General features: G+C 31.1%; 2 protein-coding genes and 1 pseudogene across 3 annotated transcripts; 2 read left to right on the top strand and 1 right to left on the bottom strand.

The window, feature by feature from the left end:
- The first annotated feature begins 2360 nt into the window (after positions 1-2360).
- On the top strand, positions 2361-5429 carry LOC111311397 (putative jasmonic acid carboxyl methyltransferase 2; annotated as a pseudogene). Its single transcript, XR_016346245.1, has 4 exons — positions 2361-2689; positions 2819-3223; positions 3800-4056; positions 4305-5429. The product of XR_016346245.1 is annotated as a putative jasmonic acid carboxyl methyltransferase 2 (transcript).
- Positions 5430-5641: 212 nt separating this feature from the next.
- On the top strand, positions 5642-8978 carry CYP722A1 (cytochrome P450, family 722, subfamily A, polypeptide 1). The gene is made up of 9 exons (XM_022910772.2): positions 5642-5954; positions 6240-6561; positions 7011-7160; positions 7437-7620; positions 7704-7783; positions 7882-8047; positions 8158-8264; positions 8359-8477; positions 8699-8978. The coding sequence occupies exons 1-9, from the start codon at positions 5710-5712 to the stop codon at positions 8790-8792; spliced, it is 1467 nt and encodes a 488-aa protein (XP_022766507.2). The 5' UTR covers positions 5642-5709; the 3' UTR covers positions 8793-8978.
- Positions 8979-19136: 10158 nt separating this feature from the next.
- LOC111310853 (uncharacterized) lies at positions 19137-20319 on the bottom strand. Its single transcript, XM_022910234.2, has one exon. The coding sequence runs from the start codon at positions 20140-20142 to the stop codon at positions 19285-19287; it is 858 nt and encodes a 285-aa protein (XP_022765969.2). The 5' UTR covers positions 20143-20319; the 3' UTR covers positions 19137-19284.
- Positions 20320-21401: the final 1082 nt, after the last annotated feature.

The following is a 21401-nucleotide window of genomic DNA, read 5'->3' as shown; positions in this document are numbered from 1 at the left end:
TTTAAAAAAATTTATATAAATTTTATCCTAAATATTGTAAAAAAAAATCTGAATTCCATCCCACCGTCCAAATCCGTGCTAATGCTTATTTGATATTGTTTTTCTTTTCTTTTTCTTCAAAAGTTTGGAATTTTTTTGGACTACTTTTTTTTTTTTTTTTTTAAGTCAGTATGAAAAGAACGAGAAAAACATTTTTTAATCTTTTATCAAGTAAAAAGGTAGGAGAGTTCTAAATATGTCTGCTAAACATTGAAAGATAACTAAGAATTGGCGAATATTTTTGGGTAGGATAGTTAAACCCTTTTTTTTTTTTTTTATTTCTTTTCAACTTCTTTTTGCCTCACGCAAGAATAAGTTTTTCCCTAAAGCCTGAGACCACTGGTAGATAACATAGATTCTTATTTCCTTCGGGTATATACTGTATTATGGCTCAATATTAGAAATGATGGTCTTAAATGAAGAGAGTTATTGATATTATATTTGTAACATTTTAATTTCACATTCAAATATTTTAAAATTTTGTTATGATATATAAATAGATATTTAATTTTAAACATGTAAAAAAATATTTGTGAGATAAAACTGTAAGATATTTAAGTCAAAACGAATAATTTTATAAATTGAGTGTGAATTTTTACAAATAATATCAGAATAATCATCAGTTAAATGAGAGTTAAATGTTATATTATAAGAGCTATCTCTAAAATCCTAATGACTGGTGTAATTTTAATGATTTATGTGTATTTTATGTTGAGTCAACCCAATGTTTGGTGTAATTTAATAGATTTATGTAATTTGTGTCAGGTTTAATGAAGATGTTAAGTTTTAACAGAAAAATTTGTAAAATCTAATCTCATAGCAAAATATTTTGATTATCTGTTATAATATATAAGTTGATGCTTAAATCTAAATCTGTGAAACGTTTTTTATGAGATAAAATCATGAGATTTTTGAATCAAAACGAACAATTCTTCTTAAGTTGAATGCTTTTCACATTACTATTGCACATTAAAAAGAATAACTAAAAAAAACCTAATGATAAAAGTTTATATAAATTTTAAAATTAATATCAACTGATATTAAAATAAGTTGGTATAGAATTTTTATTAAAGTTTAAAGATTACAAGTTTGAAAAATTTTATATATATTATTTTTTTAATTAAATAAATATAAAAAAAATAAATTCATAAAAAAAAAAGAAAATATTCAAGCTAACTCGATAAAATTTTAGATGAGTTCGAGATCCAATCGTGTTTGATTTTCGTCCATGAATTTCTCTCTTTTTAGGAAGCTAAAACATCTATAGTTAAAGGCTTATCTCTCATTTGGGACGCATTTTTGAGCCATCTTTTTCTAGTGGCCAGGCAGTGTTTTGTGTTTTCGGCACGCAATTTGCATACGTCTTCATTACGATATAATATATCATCAATGCACCTCAAGTGTTCAACATGTGAAGGACAACTTTAATGTGTGTATAATATAGGAAAAATTAATTAGTGCAACAGACAGAAAGTTTTAGACGTCGCAAAGAACTCACAAATTTTCATTGTCCTAATTTGAAACTACGTGCAAGGACAAAGATATTAAAAATTTTGAGGTTTTAAATTTAAATTTATTTTGTGAATTTGATATAATTTTAGATTAGATTTGATTTATTATATATTAATTTAGTTTTTTTATTTAATTCAGTAATAATTATATGAATGTAAAATTTTGTAATAATTATACTTGTAATTTCATAAAAAAATTATGAAAAATTAAGTATGTTTCCATAATTTTCTAATTTCAATTTCCTTCCTTTTGAATAATAAGTATATTTCCAAGAAAAATAAGAGGATATAGTACTTAAGCTGCAAATTTGGAATGATTTCCACAAGAGAGTGGGCACGGCTCCGACAATGATATGCAGCTTAAATACAAAGCCGGTTGTGGTCTCTATGGTCTGGTTTTAGCTTTCGTACGAGTCACTGAAATGCGATTGGAAATTGATACCTAATGAAATGATACAGCAGTGCAGCGGTTGCTTGGGACCGCTTTTGGTTCATGTCATATAATTAATAAATTCAATTATTGCGTTATTTTTATTGTATTTGTTTCGTATTAAATAATATAAAATATAAAAATATTATACCATAATTTAGATTAATATATTAAATATAAAATTTATTTTTATTTTTATTAAAATTTTAAATTTTAGAAAATTTAAAATTTTAAAAATTTTTTTATCATTTTTATATGGTATCATAGATCCAACAAATTTTTTTTTTTTTAAAGAAAGATAGGTAAAGAAAATTCCTAAACACATTTAATCAATACAAAAAGCAGATAAAAGATATGGCTTGGTTTTATCCTCTTCTATATCATTTCACCATTAATGACGTGATTATTGATGTGTAACCATTAAATTTACAAGCATATACAATTCCATCTTTATTATTATTATTTTTTGAATATATGAAAAACAATTGACTTCGGGCTTAAATTTGGTTCACAAACTGTTTCATTTACTCAGTCGACTCTATATATATGGCACTAATGCCACCATTCTCTTCGTTCTGCTTTCTAACCATTAAATATAAAAACAAAACAGAGAAATTAAGAGAGCAAGAAAACGATGGAAGTAATGCAAGTACTTCACATGAACAAAGGAAATGGCGAGACTAGTTATGCAAAGAACTAGACGGTTCAGGTTTTTTTTTTTTTTTCCTCATTTGAAACATCAGATACATGTTTGCCGTTTAATTCGTGTTTTGTTTTTTTTTTTTTTTTTCCTTATAAATCTGTCTTTGCCTTCTTGTTTTTTCTTTCGATTTGTTAGTGCAAAATCATATCCGTCGGGAAACCAATCATTGAGGAAGCAGTACTAGAAATCATATGCAACAATGTCATAGAAAGCATGGGAATTGCAGACTTGGGTTGCTCATCAGGACCAAACACCTTATCCGTGATATCTGAGATCATGGACATGGTACAAGCCACGATTCTTCATCTTGGTCGCCGATTACGGGAGTTTAGGTTGTTCTTGAATGATCTTTATAGCAATGATTTTAATGACATATTCATGTCATTACCAGCATTCTACAACAGACTCAAAGAAGAGAAGGGTATTGGATTCGGGTCCTGTTTCATATCTGCTGTCCCAGGTTCCTTCTATGGCAGACTGTTCCCTGGCCACAGCCTGCACTTCATCCACTCTTCTTCCAGTGTTCACTGGCTCTCCCAGGTTAGTGACATGATACCAAAAAATCATGGAAAGGAGTTCCATGTTTCAACAACCCTTAAATTGTACTTAAAATATAATCTCATGCACGTACGGATGATACTATTATTTATTTTTTGTTATAGTCTTCCTTTTATTTAGAATCTCTGATGGAGTATAAGTCATAAAAGCCAAAACCTCGGCCGTAATAACTTTCTAATTCTTTTTATCTCTTTGATCGGGGATATCATACAGAAATTATAGTATCAAATCACTGTATACGTTGAATGCCACTCAACCACTTGTGCGCGTAAGTTCAATAATTATTTCCAAGGTTGCATCATCGTATAGCTGTGGGCCAACCATTCGTGGGAACCCTAAATTTAGTAGGTAGCTTTTTTAATTAAGTTTTTAATTAAATTCCAGGAGCAAATTTAGAAGATTATCACATATGACATAACCTGTTAGGTTATATTAAGTAATTATATAATAAATTAACTTAATTAATATTAAATGGACACTAACAATTGATCCAAGTCTATAGAACTTTAATGGTGCTTAGGTGTGTCTAATTAAGGAAGAAATGCTGAATTTTTACAGGTTCCAGCTGGCCTGGAGCACAATGCTCTCAGACATTTAAATAAGAGAAAGGTATATATTTCAAAGACCAGCCCGCAAAGCGTGCTGGAAGCATACTCGTTGCAATTCCAGAATGATTTTTCACTGTTCATAAAGTCACGTTCCCAGGCTGCATGTTCCTTTCTTTCATGGGCAGGAGATCTGCTGATCCCACAACTGAAGAAAGCTACTATCAATGGGAGCTGTTAGCCCAAGCAATAATAAGCCTGGTTAGAGAGGTATATCTGCAACTGCAAGGCTTTTCTTTTAATTTTACATGCATTCCATTGAATATCAATTGGTAAGTTCATTCACTATAAGTGAAAATTTTCATGTTATTATCCCTTTTTTCCCCTTAAAAAAAAAGAATCACGTGAAGAATTGGACTAGAATCAATCCGTGAATGGCATAAATCAGTAATTGGTGAAAGTGGAAGAGCTTTCCTTTCAGGTTGAATAACTAAGTAACTATACTGAACTTTTTCCAGGGTCGAATTTAAGAGGAAAAAGTTGATTCTTTCAATGCCCCTTACTATGCTCCTTGTGCTGAGGAAATAAAAGTGGAGATACAGAAGGAAGGGTCTTTCATTATTGATCGCCTTGAAGCTTTTGAAATTCACTGGGATGGAGGTGCTGTTAGTGACATCCATACCACACAAGGGAAACTGTTGATTGGACAGCAAGTGGCAAAAACAATCAGAGCAGTGGTGGAATCGATGCTGGAATCTCACTTTGGAATTGGAAAAGATTTAATGGATGATTTATTCAGCAGGTATGTAGATATTGTCGGGAATCACTTGTCAAAGTCTAGAACCAAGTACATCAATTTGGTGATGTCCCTAATTAAAAAGGGCTAATCGAATCAAATTGGAAGCGCAGCTTAAGAAAAGTCTGCAATTTCTTAGTTCGTACTTCTGTTTTACTGAGTACTGTCAGCAATTCATTTGGATGTTTGACTACTGGTATTCTTTTAGAACTTTGCAATGAAACTCTGTACTCCACACCTCGCTTTGAAGTCGTGTATTGTCGATTACCAAAACCACCAAAGCAAATTTCAGTACCAATTAATTCCAATTCTAAAACTACATTGGATTGGCTTCTGCCCACAAAATCAACTATCATCAACCACTCATTTCCCTTCAACACTCAAGTATCAAGGATCCTGTAAATCAAGAGTCAGGAAGGCATGTATACGCCAAGTCGATAAAGAGAGATTGTGCCGCTGCAGAAACGACATTCAAAACACACGATATAGTCAGATCGACAGATTTCAACATATCAGTATCACTGCAAATCTACTAGTGATGCATGACTTGGATACCAAAAAGTTTATAGACTCCAATGTTTGTTTCAAAAAAAAAAAAAGGCTCAAAGTTCGTTGGAAAGTTTTAGTGATATATAATGGTACTATAAAAACTATTGATATTTGATAATATATTTTTTGCAGTAACTTTCTATGGAAACTACAATTCTTTTACTTTTTAACAGCACATAAAAATGGTTTGTTATTGCTTAATAGTAGATTACTGCAAACCAAATTTCATCGCAATAGAAACCCAGACCATTTTTAGTAATACATAGTGGTATTTTCTGTCATGAATAATAGATTAGGGACTACATATAATTTCAAGATCCCATCATGATTCATGATGTCTTTCGTATAATTTAATTTCACAATGAAAGATCCAGCGACAGGCACTGGCTGAGGCATATCTATGTAGGCCAATACACCAACACACCATTTTTAAACCGCACACGTGTTTTCCCATGCAATGATCAATATGAGATTTCAAAGTTCAAATAATATACAGGTGTATAACAGTATAAGGGCAACATAAACGTTGATGAAATTTTTCATTAATTTCACCTAACGAAGGACAGTACACAAGAAAAATGTTTCAGCTTTTGCTAGATGTAGGTCCTTATTGCCTTTGCTTTTACGCAGTTATGATTCTTGGTGTTCTGGTTTTTCTTGTGAGTCGGTTATGGAAGATGCTGCGGCAACTTAATCAGGAATCCAGGGCCGATATTCCTCCGGGTAGTCTAGGATTACCGCTTATTGGGGAGACTATCCAGTTTATGGCTGCCATCAACAGTGGCAAAGGCTTCTATGACTTTGTCCGAGTACGCAGTCTCAGGTGTTTAGTCTCCACTCTTTTAGTCAATTGAAACACAGCTTTCATGAAAAATTCTGATAGTCTGAAAGCTTCAAAATTGGCACCTTCTTTTCATAAAATAATATCTATTCTTGAAAGAATTGTTTTGAGAACAAAAATTATGAGATTCAATGAACCAAAACAAATAATATCTTGTCAGCATCCAATCTAGTTGTTACAGAATATAATTTATTCAACTCTACATGCTTGGAATTTGGAAATTAATGTGTTGTTTTGATGGGTCATTATTTTTGCTGCTTTTGACAGATACGGGAATTGCTTCAAAACCAGCATATTCGGAGAGACGCATGTTTTTGTGTCGAGTACAGAATCAGCTAAAGCAATCCTAAACAATGACATGGGGAGATTCACGAAGAGGTACATAAAGTCGATAGCAGAGTTAGTGGGGAATCAAAGCTTGCTCTGTGCTTCTCCCCACCATCATAAACTGCTCCGTGGCCGCTTAGTCAATTTGTTCTCCACAACTTCCATATCGCTGTTAGTTCAACAGTTCGATGAACTCATTGTTAATGCTCTTGGTGTCTGGGAAGATGAGGGCACTGTCATTGTACTTAACGAAGCTCTTAAGGTTTGTTGATGAACATTCTTTTCCTCTGAATTTATATGATATGCATGATTTGCCATGACAGGTTGCATATTCCGCCCAAGGTGTTCCAGTACTATAGTCATTTTATTTGGGCTTCATTCAGGCCTAATTAGCCGAATACTTTGGGGCCTTTACAAAGTAAGCCCCAATAAGATATAGGGCAAAGTAAAATTAATTCTTGCTATCTGATTTTTTTGGGCTCCAGGTGATAGTCGAATATGGTCTTTTGGGTATTTATCTTATACGGATATGTTAAATTTTTATTATTGTTATTATTTTTTATAAATTTAACGGATTGGACCTTTATATTTATATTCTTTGAATTGTGTCAGATACGAGTATTTAGAAGAAAAATGGAAAAATGAAACAATATAAAATCAAGAAATTGTTGTTGTTCTTATTTAATAGATTGGGAATCGAATTTGGTGCAGATAACCTTCAAAGCAATGTGCAAAATGTTGTTGAGTTTGGAGAGTGGACCAGAACTAGAGCTGTTGCAAAAGGATGTGGGTCGGGTTTGCGAAGCAATGCTTGCACTCCCTTTGCGGTTTCCCTGGACAAGATTTTACAAGGGCTTTCAGGTTATTTGATACCCCAAACTTCGTTCAAATTGGATAGGGCTTTTGTCCATTCTTTTTTCTCCATTATTTTTCAATATACTTATCACTATCATTCACGTATGTAGATTCCACTCATAAATTATTAAAGTTGTATTGAAAATTAAAGAAAAAAAAGAAATGGAAGGGAGCTGGACCCGTCCAAATCACCTTGGATAGGAGCTTCTAAAGCTATTGGCCCATTGAATCCACATCATAATTTAGCACTAAACCTTTCCAATTTCAATTACTGATCATTAGGCTAGAGAAAGAATCATGAGTATGTTGGAGAAGATCATTAGTAGAAGAAGAAGAGGTTTAGATGCTAGTGCTGAAGACTTTCTGCAGCATCTTCTGGCAAAGGATGATAATTCTTGTTCGGGTGGATTGCACAGGCTAACCGATGCAGAGATTCAAGATAATATATTGACCATGATTATTGCAGGTCCCCGAACTAACCCATTTTTAATATTATAACATTGTTCATTCATATTTATATATAACCAATCAGTATTTGTTTGAAATCAGGTCAAGATACAACAGCAAGTGCAATCACATGGATGGTCAAGTATCTGGGGGAGAATGAGGAGGCTCTTGAAGCAATTAAGGCTAGTGGAAAATCAAATTTCTGATGCATGAAAATTTCAGTCACATTCTCAATAATTTACCTTTTGTCTTCTGGGTTTGTTTTTAATGACTAGAGCAGGCTGAGCAACTTCACCTTGCAGAAAAAACATCGAAAAAGTTATTTCTTACTCTGGATGATCTTAATGAAATGCACTATGCTTCTAAAGTTGTTAAAGAATCATTGAGAATGGCATCTATTGTACCATGGCTTCCAAGACTCGTGCTTCAAGACTGTGAGATTGAAGGTTCAATTTCTAACACCAAAATCAAACCAAAAGTTTATCCTATATATATAGTGAACTTTGGTGATTAAAATCCCTATATTTGTTTGTTTGCTGTTATTTTTTTTATAAAGGATACAAGATAAAGAAAGGATGGAATGTGAACATTGATGCTAGAGCAATACACCTTGATCCAATGGTCCACAATGAGCCCAATAATTTCAATCCTTCAAGGTTTGATGTAAGTCTCTTCCTGGTGTTAGAGATCTAATTAGTTTTAATTTCTCGACAAGAAAATGGAAGAAGTTATGGAATGATGTGTTCTTTGCACACAGGATGAATCTAAGCCGTACAGCTTCCTAGCTTTTGGAATGGGAGCAAGAACTTGCTTGGGGATGAACATGGCTAAAGCTATGATGCTTGTCTTTCTCCACCGTCTTCTAACCACATACAAGCAAGTTTTCATTATCTTTATATTATGATATTTTAATACTTGATTTAATAATTGATACATAATTATGTTTTAAAAAATTTAAATCATTGGTTCTTAAAATAAATAAAATTTGTCGTTAGGTTTTTAATTAAGGGTATCCAAAATCAATGAATGATATATGTTTAAAATTAATTATTCATTTGCAAAAACATAAGGGATTTGTTTTTTTGTTTTTTTTCCAGGTGGAAGGTGATGGACTCGGATTCAAGTACTGAGAACTGGGCAATTTTTTCAAGATTAAGGAGTGGTTGTCCTGTGCACGTTACACGTATTTAGTAGCAGCATAGTAAACCAAATTATTTAGGGTTTAATCATCAAATTTACTAATAAATATGTTAAGTAAGGAGTTGAACTCTTTCCAAGAAGAAAAACGGATTGTGAAATAGTTGATTATATTAATATAGTTGTAATAATCAGGTACATATAATTAAATTTGAATCTTAATACAGTTGGTTCATGTAATATATTTTTATACAGGAAAAACCAAAGTATTAGAGGGATCAACAATATTAGGGGCATATGTTGGTACAGAAGAAGCAAAAATTGTTGGGACATGAGCTGTTTTAAGTGCAGCTCGATCATGAGTTATGACACATACACTGGTTGGTGTTTGCTAGCTGTTGAAAATGTCCATATCATCAAATATTAAATGTCTTAACAGTTTTGTATTCGTCCGATGAAAATAAAATAAAAATATAATGGAATCGTTATCAATCTTTTTTAATTATGTGCGATTTAATAAGATTTTTAAATTTATTAAAACGATAATTTTATGGTATACAAAATAATTTGAGTTTGAAAGTCGGTTACGCGTGATGAAGGATTAGCACTTTATAGCGCTCGTTTAAAAATGGTACCTCTTAATTACGTGTTATCTTTTGATTTTGTTATAAAACAATCTTATTTTCAGTATTTGAAGAATAATTTTTTTATTTTTTCATTTGTTGGAAATTATTTTTTTTTTAACTTATTTAGTGCTTCAATTTTATTCGAGAAAAATAAATTAAAACTTTTTTATCAAAATAATTCTTAAAATGTTCCAATACGTTAGTAACATTAGAAGAACTTTTTCTCACTTAAAGATTTCTTAGGCATCGCTTCTTGAAGTATCTTAGAATCTCATCTTCGGAGGCTTCAATTTATTTTTCGTAAAAAATTTATGTCGTGCATGCAATGTAAAATATTATCATGTTGATGCACACATTTTATTCTCCTTTTTAGAAATTTTATTGCTCATTTTATTAATCTTTTCATTTAAAACTTTGAAGAAAATTAATATTTTATTATATTGAAGATTTTCTATAAATATTTTAATACACTGGTAATATTTAAAAAAAAAATTTCACCTAAGGATTTCTTAAAACATCTCTACTCGAAATATTTTTAGAATCCCATCATCAGATAATTTTTTTTTTCTCATTTTTATTATTTATTAATTAATTTTTATTATTTTATTAAAGAAAAGAAAAAAAATTATTGTATTGAAATTTTTTTATAAATACTCCAATACATTGGTAGTATTTAAAAAAAATCTTCTCACCTAGAGATTTCGTAAATATCACTACTCGGAGTACCTTTAAATCTCATCGTCGAATAAAAATTTCTTTTTTCTTATTTTTTATTAATTTTGTATTATTTTTATTTAATTATACTTATCAAAAACTTTTATTTTATTATTTATTTTTATTAATAATTATTATAAAACAGTAAAAATTTATTCTGATAAATTTAAACATTTTTATATGCATAAATATTAATAATAAAATTTAAAATAACAAAAAAATTAAAAAAAAAAATTTTTACCTGAACCGGATTGGTCAACAGTCCGGTCTGGGTGGTTAGGTTTGTTCGACGTCGGTTTGATCCAGTCTGGACGATTCGACAGTTTATAGTCGGTTTGATTTGGTTTGGGCCAATCAAGGTCAAATGGTGAATTGGGTCAGATGCGTGGATCTCGGGTCGGGTTACGGGTCGACGCGCGGATCTTCTAGGGTTAAAACAGTGTCGTTTTGCCTGTTGCCCAAACGACGTCATTTTGAAGGCCTATTTAAAGGGCTGATCAATTGTTTCTTTTCAATTTTTTTCTTTTTCTTTCTCCTTCTTCGTCTCAGACGCTTCTCCCTCTCTCTCTAAAACTCAGAATTCGACAACTACTTTGTTGCATTAGATGCGGTCGATGGTAGTCGGTCGCTGTCTGTCAATCGTTGAAAAAATTTAAAATCTCTCAGAATCTTCTCTTCACCCCCTAAACACGAATTCGAGCTTTGTTTCGCAAAAAAAAAGGCTTTGAACTGCGTAAATCTGGCTTGAAAGATTCGGCCAAAGTGGCTTTTCTAATTTTTTTTTTTATTTTTTCATAGACTGACGATGTGGTTCCCGTTTCAGGGACTGTGATTTTGCTTGTGTTTTGATGCTTGATTTTTTTTTTTTACAGAAAGCTTTTTTTTTTTTAACCTGACAGTGTTTTTTATTTATTTATTTTTTTGTTATTTTTTTTGTAAGGTCTCTCGGCTTCTTTACCTTCTTTTCCACCAATTTCATTGCTCTATTTATAGAGCAAAAAAAAAAAAAAGACCAAAATCTCAAAAAATCTGAAATTTTGGTGGCCTAGTATTAAGGCGACCATTGGTTATCAGAACGACTGCCGGTGGTTGTTAGGGCCAGAGTGGCTTGCAGGCAGTTGGTAGTGCGACTGCTGACGGTCAACAGAAAAGTTGACAAAAAGAAAAAAAATAAAATAAAATGGTATCAACAACTATCCCTTTTTGCTTATTTTTTAGAATCATGAATAAGGCAAAGATAAACAAACAACCATTTTATTCGAAAAAAGAAAAAAATTGGGCATAAAAGCCTATTCTTTTTTTTTTTTTTTAATTTAGAAAGCTCCTATAATCAGAGGCTCATTAACTTTAAAAATTCTTGAAAATGCTCCTCTCAGCAGAGACTCAACAACTTTAAAAATTTTTTAAAATGCTCCTCTCAACAGAGGCTTAACAACTTTAAAAATTCATCTTGAAAAAGCTCCTTTCAGTAGAGGCTCAAAAACTTTAAAATTAATCTTGAAAATGCTCCTATTAGCAAAGGCTCAACAACTTTAAAATTTCATCTTGAAAAAATTCCTTTAAGTAGAGACTCCACAACTTTAAAAGTTTTTGAAAATGCTCATCTTAGCAGAGACTCAACAATTTTAAATTTTTTCTTGAAAGAGGCTTCTCTAAACAGAGGCTCAACACTTTAAAATTTCATCTTGAAAAAAGCTCATCTAAGCATAGGCTCAACAACTTTAAAATTTTATTTTGAAAAAGCTCCTTTAAGCAGAGGCTCCATAACTTTAAAAATTCTTAAAAATGCTCTTCTTAGTAGAGGCTCAATAACTTTAAAATTTCATCTTGAAAAAGCTTATCCCAGTAGAGGCTCAATAACTTTAAAATTAATCTTTAAAAAGCTCCTTTCAACAGAGGCTCAACAACTTAAAATTTCATCTTGAAAGAGGCTTCTCTAAGCAGAGGCTCAACAACTTTAAAATTCTCATATTAGAAAAGCTCCTCTAAGCAGAGGTTCAACAATTTTAAAAAATTATTTTGAAAAAGCTCCTCTAAGTAGAGGTTCTACAACTTTAAAAATTCTTGAAAATGCTCATCTTAGCAAAGGCTCAACAACTTTAAAATTAATATTGAAAAAGCTCATATTAACAAAGGCTCAACAACTTTAAAATTTCATCTTCAAAAAGCTCCTCTAAGCATTTTTTATATATTATTAATTTTCATTTTTTATATATTATTAATTTTAATCATTTTTTTATATATTATTATTTTTCATATTAAATTTTATTAAATTATCGATTTAGATTTTTTATTAAAATTTTTATTAAATTACTTAAAAACAAACTTTATTAATTTTACTTAAAAACTTTATTTAATTTTTGTCCTTAAATTATCAATTGCAAATAATTTGTTACAAGTATTAATTAATAATTTATTTTAAATCATTCATAAATAATGTTCATATTTATTAATTTATGGATGAAATTTAAGTTCGCAATACAATATTTTATAAAAAACAATCATTTATCCAATTAATCACATCATTATTCATAAAGTATAAAAAAGAGATTCGTAATACTCTTTACTTTATCCCTACTTAAAACTTTCTTTTGTGATTTAATTAAAATAACAAAAAAAAATTCCTAAATTTTATCGTTTTACTTAAATAATTTTTTATACTTTTATTACATTTAAATAAATTTTTAATTTTTAATTTACACTTAATTAAATTTTTAATCATTTATTTGTATCTAAATAAAACCTTTATCATTTAATTTGTATCTAAATAAACTCTTAACATAAATAAATTTTTTTATATAAGAGTTTATTTAAATATAAATAAAATGACAAAACTTATTAAAATTTTTTCACCTAGGAATTTCTTAAAGCATCTCTACTCGAAATACTTTTAGAATTTCATCATCGGATAAAATTTTTTTTTCTCTTTTTTATTACTTATTCTTAATTTATTAATTAATTTTTATTATTTTATTAAAGAAAAAAAATTTTATTGTATTGAAAACTTTTTATAAATACTCCAATACACTGGTAGTATTTAAAAAAAAATTTGTCACATAGAGATTTCGTAGGTATCACTACTCGGAGTATCTTTAAATCTCATTGTTGGATAAAAATTTATTTTTTCTTATTTTTTTATTAATTTTATATTAATTTTATTTAATTATACTTATCAAAAACTTTTATTTTATTATTTATTTTATTAATTATTATTATAAAACAGTAAAAATTTATTTTGGTAAATTTAAACATTTTTATATGCATAAATATTAATAATAAAATTTAAAATAACAAAAAATAATATTCAAAAAAATTCAAAAAAATTTTTTTTTTACTTGAACCTAACTGGTCAATGGTTCGGTTAACATCAATCTGGGCGGTTAGGTCTGTTCGACGGTTTGGCATTGATTTGGTATGGTCTAGGTGATTCGACGGTTCAAAGTCGTTCTGATTTGGTCTGGGCTGATTCAGCTGGACCGATCAAGGTCAAAGGATGAGTTGAGTTAGATGCGGGGATCTCGGGTCGAGTTACAGGTCATCGCATGGATCTTTTGGGGTTAAAACGGTGTCGTTTTACCTGTTGCCCAAACGACGTCGTTATGGAGGCCTATTTAAAGGGTTAATCAGCTGTTTTTTTCAGTTTTCTTCTTCTTCTCTCTTTTCCTCTCGGACGCTCTCTTTCTCTCTCTAAAACTCAAAATTTGATAATTACCCCGTCACGTCGACCGCTGTCAGTGATCGTCGATCGTCGTCTGTTAGTCGTCGAAAAAATTTAAAAACTCTCAAAATCTTCTATTCAGCTTCCTAAACATGAATCTGAGCTTAGTTTCACAAAAAGAGACCTTAAACCGCATAAATCTAGCCTAAAGGATTCGATTAAAATGACTTATTTATTTATTTTTTGTTTTTTTATAAACTGGCGTTGTGGTTCCTGTTTCAAGGACTGTGATTTTGCTTGTGTTTTGATGGTGAATTTTTTTTTACAGAAAGCTTCTTTTTTTTGAACTTGGCAATGTCTTTTTTTTTATCTATTTTTTTGTTATTTTTTTTGCAAGATCTCTGGGCTTTTTTACTTTTTTTTCCACCAGTTTTATTGCTCTATTTATAGAATTCGTAGCCTAATATTAGGGCGGCCACTGGCTGTTAGAATGGCTGTTAGTGGTTATCAGGGTCAGGGCGGCTTGCAGGCGGCTGGCAATGCAACTGCCGTCAGAAAAGTTGACAAAAAAAAAAAGAAAAGAAAAAAAAATAAATAAATAAAATGGTGTCAATATTAAATAATTAAGATATTGTAGTATAATATTGCTTCATGCTCCATATTTTCGTGACAATGAAAAGAAAAAACGATACCATGTTTTAGGTATCTTATAAATACAATCACAATAAGTAATCCGTAAGGAATAAATTTTTTCTTTTATTAATCAGGATTTGATCTTTGTAGATAACATTTCGAAAGTAAAATTAATTTTAAATGCATGAGAAAATGTAATTTTAAAATCGTTTAAGATGAAAATTAGGCTCAAATAAATTTTGGGAATAGTTGTACGAAATTTTTAAAAAAATCATACATAACATTGTTTAATTAAATACTAAGTTAAGATATATAGCATATGGACTAAAAAACCTGCATAGAATTAATAGGATAAAATAGATTATTGGTTATTTAATTATGGTTGTATTTTTAAAAGTCATTTAATTATTAAATTATTTTTTTTAATTACATAAATTTAAATAAATGCTTTTTTTCACTTAAATATTAAATTTTATCGGGCGTGCTAACATGATATTACTATCTCAACTATTAAGCACTGTGTGACTTCATTTTTTGTATTAGTTAGAAATTAATAATTGAGTGATAAAAAATTTATTTAAATTTAAATGATTAAATTAAAAAATATTAACAGTACCATTTTAAAAACACCAATGAATAATTATGTATTTTACCGAATTTAATAATAATAGGTTGTCTATACCGGCCAGAATTAATCCAGCTTGCTCCACAACCTTACCCAAATTGGACGGAGGTACAGAGGTCGCCCCTTGATCATTTTAAACTTCTGTTCTGTATTCCATTTCAGGAATGGTTGGAAGCTGCAATATAAACATGAGATTAATTTGCCTGTTAGCATCTTGGGATCTCACCATGCCAAAGAAGGATTTGTACTGACACTTGTACAGGCAGTTTAGGTTATATCCAATTTTGTGGTTTCATGATTACTTTCCTGGTTTTCCCCAATAATATTTTCCTTAAAGTGGGGGTGGCTTTGTTTTGGTTCCAACAGAACCCATTGCCATCCCCCATTCCTCTACAATCAATTTGATAAAAGGCACCAGTCTCTTTCCAACCAAACAAAAACAATGGAATATTGGACGAGAACCCCTCACCTGTTACCTAATTATACCCTAATCATTCACTTGGTTTTTCTATTGTTTTTCTCTAGCAACTAATAGAAAAGGTATACTTTAATTCAAACTTAAAAGCAGAAACTTAAATGCAAAATTTTGGAACAAATTAAGCTTAATTAAATAATGAATTGTTGATGAACCTTCAATAAATGGCCAAATCTTTATTCAACAGACAAAATTTATGTAAATATTCTTAAGTGGTGGCATTAAAAGTAAATTTAAAAATTCCAACACCTTTAACATTTTTCCCCAGCTAGCTATTCCTTGACTGTTCCCCAAAAAAAAAAGAAGAAAAATTGCTACTAGACAATAGGTTTAACGAAAGAAAGCACACACATGTATATATTATTGACAACAAAAGTATAAATAAAGAATTGGCAAACTTTGGTATTAAAAAAAATGTGCGGGGACAAAATGTTTATTTTTAATTAATGTTTGTTTCAAAATTAAGTTGCAACATGGGTTAAGTTTTCTTCTGTTAAATCTTATTCTAATGATCATGATGTTGACTTGACCAATCAACAATGCATTATTATGCTTCTTTTTTTTTTTTTTTTTTTGTTTATAAAGCTCTTTTGATTGTCACAGACTCAATGTAATCTAGTGATCGGCCCCTAATCTGAGTCTCCTAGTTGTTTCTAAGAAATAAGTAAATGGCTTTCTCACCTAACCAAAATCAAGATTTATAAAGTTCAATTTAAAGAATATTTGACTTAGTTTTTGATATATAAATTTTTGTTGAATTATTGGAAGAGTAAATTTGAATTTTCTTTCTCTTGTACTCACCATTTTAGAAAATTCCAAAGACCAAAATGGTTGAGAGCTGAAATTAAGCAATTAAAAAGAAAATTCAAGGAGTCTTTCGTGGCTGCTGCCTGATCATGACGAGGGCCATTGGATGGTACAGAAAACTGAGAGTCAAGTGGCTCTTATTCAGAAACAAAAAGGAAAACTAATGATGGGTCCTCTTTGATATCATATGACAGCTAGTGAGCAGTAGAATAGAAATGGAAATGGCAATCTGTGGATACAAGATATTATTGCTCCAATATGAAGACAAATATTATATAAAATAATTTTTGAATTTGTTGGTATTGGTTTACCCTTTCATTTTTTCATATTTAATAATAATTGTGTGATATTTATTGTTACTATTACTATCAAAACATGAAAGTAACAACCAGCCTACTTTCACAGAAATATAGGGGTCTTCCATTTCCATGAAAACAGAAATTGTGTTTCTCTAATTAAGGATGAAAATCCATATATAGTTCATATCCAACAAAATCATAGTATTGGAATAATATTTCCAATTTCCGAGGTTACTTGACATATGGGAAATTCATAAGATAAAAGTTGCAAAGATCCCAAATCATAGCTAAAGATCGAATCAATGTTAATTTGAAAATTAGAGAAATGAAAATGATTTTTTTATTTGAAATTATCATATATGGAACCCTAATTATTTGAATTACAAATTGAATATTTTATCAATAAACACACCACTGTCAGTTGGGAAGAATGACATTTTAGTTTGCTCTCATTTTATCTGTATTCATAGTTGAATGATAGTAACAGGGAATAAATTGTTAAAAAAATAATCAATTTGCTTGTAATGAATAGTATGACGAAGTGAAGCATACAGATGGTTATAAGATAACACAATCATGTTGAAATGTGGCATACACACACACACACACCATTTTTTTAACTAAAAAATGAATATTTGCCATTTGTACGGAACAAAAGAGTTTCTGGCAATAGGAGCCTAATAATTGAGAAGTTTAATGTTTATTTACACCAGTTGGCAGTAGTGACAATATGAGAAACAACAAAAGGGGAAGGAAAAAAAAATGTTTAGTGATGATGGCTAATAAACAAGGGAAAACCTCTTTTTCCCTTTTTGTTGCAGAATTTTCAGAACAAGTGGATAAGAAGAGGGTACTTCACTACAAAGAAGCCCATGTATAGATACAAAATAGAAGTACCCCACAGCCCACAAGGGCTTCAACCCCACTCCATAGCCAATGTTCCCTTGCAACCACCGCCTAAACCACTATTGCCTCAACCTCAACCCTTCTTTTTTATCTCAGTGGGTCCCTTTGTCAAAAACAATGTTCTTTTCTGTTTGAAATATTAGAATTGCCTGGCTGGTCAATGGAAACTGCTTCCTGAATTATTGTACTTGGACTGGTTTCAGAGTTTTGAGTTTTTGATGTGTTTTTGTCTAAAATGAAAGAAAAGTCAGGAAAAAAGAATTACTTGAAGAAGATTTGGCATGTCACTGCAAGGGACAATACACAGAATTAAGAATCAGAAAGCTGGCGGTGGGAACTTTTTCTTTGTCTGTAATTGCAGGAAAATATAGTCTTTTTTGCTCTAAGAGCATCTCAAGTTGCCTAAATGCCTCCACTAGATGAGTGTAAATAATGATGATAAACAAGCTGCCGAATTAATTTATTGGTACAGGACATGCCTAAAGTAAAGCAAAAGTTATTGACTTTCCCTTGGAAGATTTCAAGCTTTTGGTAGTAAATTCTCAAACCTTCTAAATTATTACTCCATTATGCAGGACTACTGTAACACAATTGCTAAAATAATCACAATATCAGTGTAAGTTTCATGATTGGTTATTCATGAAGCAAATGCCCACCCTTTTTTGTGCTTTTCATGTGGTATTTCGTAGCATTTTAACTGTTTCCCTTTTATCATTGTACCCTTTGGATTTTTGGTTATTGATTAGTATTTAGTACAGAGAAAAATAAATAGTCAAACACGAGTAGGAGAAAGAATCGAAATGGAAGTCGGTGGACTCCAAGAAAATGATATAATTGACCGAAATTGGCGTGCAAATTTATGCTATTATTGTGAAGAATGAAAGCAACAAGGAATTGAAATAAAATTCCAATAACCAAAGGATTGATTCTAAACTTGAAAATTCATGTCATGTAAAATATTTTATATAAAAATTATATATTATAATTTATATTAACATAAAAAATAAAAAATTATTTTATTTATTTTATTTAAATTTTAAATTATATTATTTTTATATCTTTTATTCGTATAATCTGTGTATTTCAAATCGTGAGATTCTTTGCTCTAACCAATAAACTTGCACGAAACTGAAGATAGATATATCTGAAGTATTTGGGCTCTAAAATTTGCCATAGATGACAAGGAAACACAAGGATTCCCATTGGAGGAAGCATAAATTGAATGAAAAGGGAAGTTGAAATGAATTCTCCTGTCAGAGGGAAAAAAACAACAGAAAATGGAATTATCATACTTTCTTTTGTTTCCTGAAAAACAAAACTCAAATATTCCAAAATCTGTACCCAACCAAACCCAACTCAGCGCAGGACATTAGGAGCTTTATCGTCCCTGAATTCCGTGGCTTATAGCTCCTATTTTTAGCCCTGAATTTTTTTTCACTCATCCGAAAATCCTTTCCTTAGAATGCACCTTCATTTTTTACCCATAAAAGAATATCACCAGAACTGCTTATGATTCAGAGTCAAACTAAACTCAGCAAAGCAGAAACACATTGATTCACAGATCACTTAAATGAATGTCCAATTCAAAGATAAAGGAAAAAAGGCAATAAAAAGACAAAAAACAATAAAAAAAACACACACGCATACAAATAAGATCCCATAAAACTTAATTATCTTAATTTTATTCCCACAAAACCTGGGGAACGTTATCACTGTACATCCCAAACAGTTATATGATCCGGAAAACCTAATAATTCGAAAATCGAGATAGATTTTTTTTAACTCAGTAATTTTCTATAACTCCTAATTCTCAACCACAATAGCCATGCACTTGTCTTTCCTCCTGGTGTCATGGGCGGTATTTTCTTGCATCAGAGTCTTCTTTGTTTCAGCAATGAAACTATCTATTATTAATTGAAACTCTTCACTGCTCATCTCATCCATTGATTTCCTTGGCGGCTCTGTACCTGAAATCACCAGCTCTCTGCTGATCATAGCTGTCTCCGATCTTCTAAACTCCCGCGGACGTTGTTTACGAGATTCTGAAACCATTGATCGAGTTCTTCGATACTCCTTTTGCTTGACTTGATCAGTTGAAGATACGGCAATCTTTGTCTTTGTCACTCTACGGGTCGTTGTAGGTTGTTGTTGTTGTTGTTTAACTGGTGAAAGGGAACGTTTTGTCTCCGTAACTATATCAACTCTAGTCGTACGTTGCCGCTGCTTTACTGGAGAAACAGCAACCACATTTTCTAACAGGACGATTTGTTTGTCCACCATAGTCTCCTCCGTGGAGGTGGAGACGGCGGATGTGGGTATACTCCGGCGAGAACTGACGTACTCATCGTAGATATCAGGGGTGGTGGTATCTTTCTGGGTCTGTTTTTGGCTAGACAAAAGACAAACAGCAAGGATAATGATGTTTACAAGGATGAAAGTGAAGAGAGGATTGTTAAAAGTGGAGATAAAACGTCGGCGAAAATCTACAGCAACCTCGACGGTGTCAGGAATCAAAGTGGGGAACCAAGACCATTGCAGCAAAAACAAAACTAACAAAAACACGATTAAGCGAAGACCGATCCTCAGCGTCCACTCCATGTTGTATCTCCATAGAGCATCTTCTTTCTCTGCCTTAATGTAATCAAATTCAAAGGAACCCATGCTTGTTTAACAAGATAATGAGGGAAATGGAGGGTAAGGTTTAAGGTTGCTTTCAAGAGGGTTATTAAACAGAAAGAAAATTGAAGAAAAACAGAGTTGGAAGCTGGTAGTGAGAGTATTTTTTTGGGTACTTAATAATTTTTGATACGGGGCTTGGGAAACTGCATGATTTGAATAGATTCGAAGGGCTTTATATAAAGGTGGATTGGCCATTGCTTTTGCATTAAATAAAAAAATATATAATCGAAATTATTATTGAACAATGTTGAGCACTGTAGAGAAAGTGAACCCGATGGAACCGGGTCTGAACCAGGGCAGACCCACGCGTGGGGGGAAGAGGGGATTGAGTTAGGTTAGGTGGTGGGCAGATTGCTGACACCACAGGAAAACGGACAGGCCCGAACGGGTCCCAGGATCGCACCAATACTTTGTTTTTCTAATTAAGCTGTGTGGCATGTCTATCTTCCCATATTGAAAAGTAAAAGTGGGTCGTTGCCTTTTAACTTTCTTCATTTCTTTCCTAATTTTTGGAATTAAATGAGAATTAAGAATATCAGAAGAGTATATATCGATTATACATTTCCTAATAAAGCATGAAACTCCCTATAGGATTAGTTTTAGATTTGAGATTTTTACATTGTTTACAAAATTAAGCCCTTTTGCAACGCATATTGTCTGATTTTTTGTTATATAACAACTTAATTAGGTTTAATTTGATCAATAATTTTTGGAAAGCATTAATTGGTTAATAAATTAGATGCTAATAGTAAAGTAGTAAATTCATAATATGAGATAATATTTGTTGATATAAGAAATTTCGGATTACATTAGCTATAAGTATTGGCAGGAATGTAGCTAGGGGGCTAGCAGGGTCATGACCCTCTCAAAAAAAATTTTATACCATTGTAGTAAAATATCTCATCTCGTTAAAAATAATATTTGATCCTTTTTTTTTTTAGTAAAATTACTATTTAATCCATTTTTTTTTAGTATTGGTAGCTTTGAGAGTTGACAGCCTATCCTCACTATTGTCATTTGAAAAAAAAATTGATAGAAGAAGGTACCTTTACTTATAAATTGCAGTTCAATTATTAACTATCATTCCCACTAGTACTTTTGGGATGGGAAATAATGAGATTCATCAACTTATTTGATGGTCATGCCTATGCATTGAATTCAAGGGATTTTCAAAATACAAAAGATAAAACAATATGATTGTGTACTCCACAATTTATTATGTTTGTTGAGACAAAGGTTTT

The sequence above is a fragment of the Durio zibethinus genome, chromosome 1 (assembly GCF_047325235.1).
Source record: "Durio zibethinus cultivar Kanyao isolate XHJ-2024 chromosome 1, ASM4732523v1, whole genome shotgun sequence".
NCBI lineage: Eukaryota > Viridiplantae > Streptophyta > Magnoliopsida > Malvales > Malvaceae > Durio > Durio zibethinus.
This window is presented reverse-complemented; position numbering and strand designations above follow the sequence as displayed.

Bases quoted from the DNA above. Each gene is read 5' to 3' on its own strand.
- LOC111310853 (XM_022910234.2), bottom strand. From the start codon at position 20,142: ATGGGTTCCTTTGAATTTGATTACATTAAGGCAGAGAAAGAAGATGCT.
- CYP722A1 (XM_022910772.2), top strand. From the start codon at position 5,710: ATGTTTCAGCTTTTGCTAGATGTAGGTCCTTATTGCCTTTGCTTTTAC. The intron at 6,562-7,010 runs GTTTGTTGATGA...AATTTGGTGCAG, and splicing joins TACTTAACGAAGCTCTTAAG to ATAACCTTCAAAGCAATGTG. The intron at 8,478-8,698 runs GCAAGTTTTCAT...TTTTTTTTCCAG, and splicing joins CGTCTTCTAACCACATACAA to GTGGAAGGTGATGGACTCGG.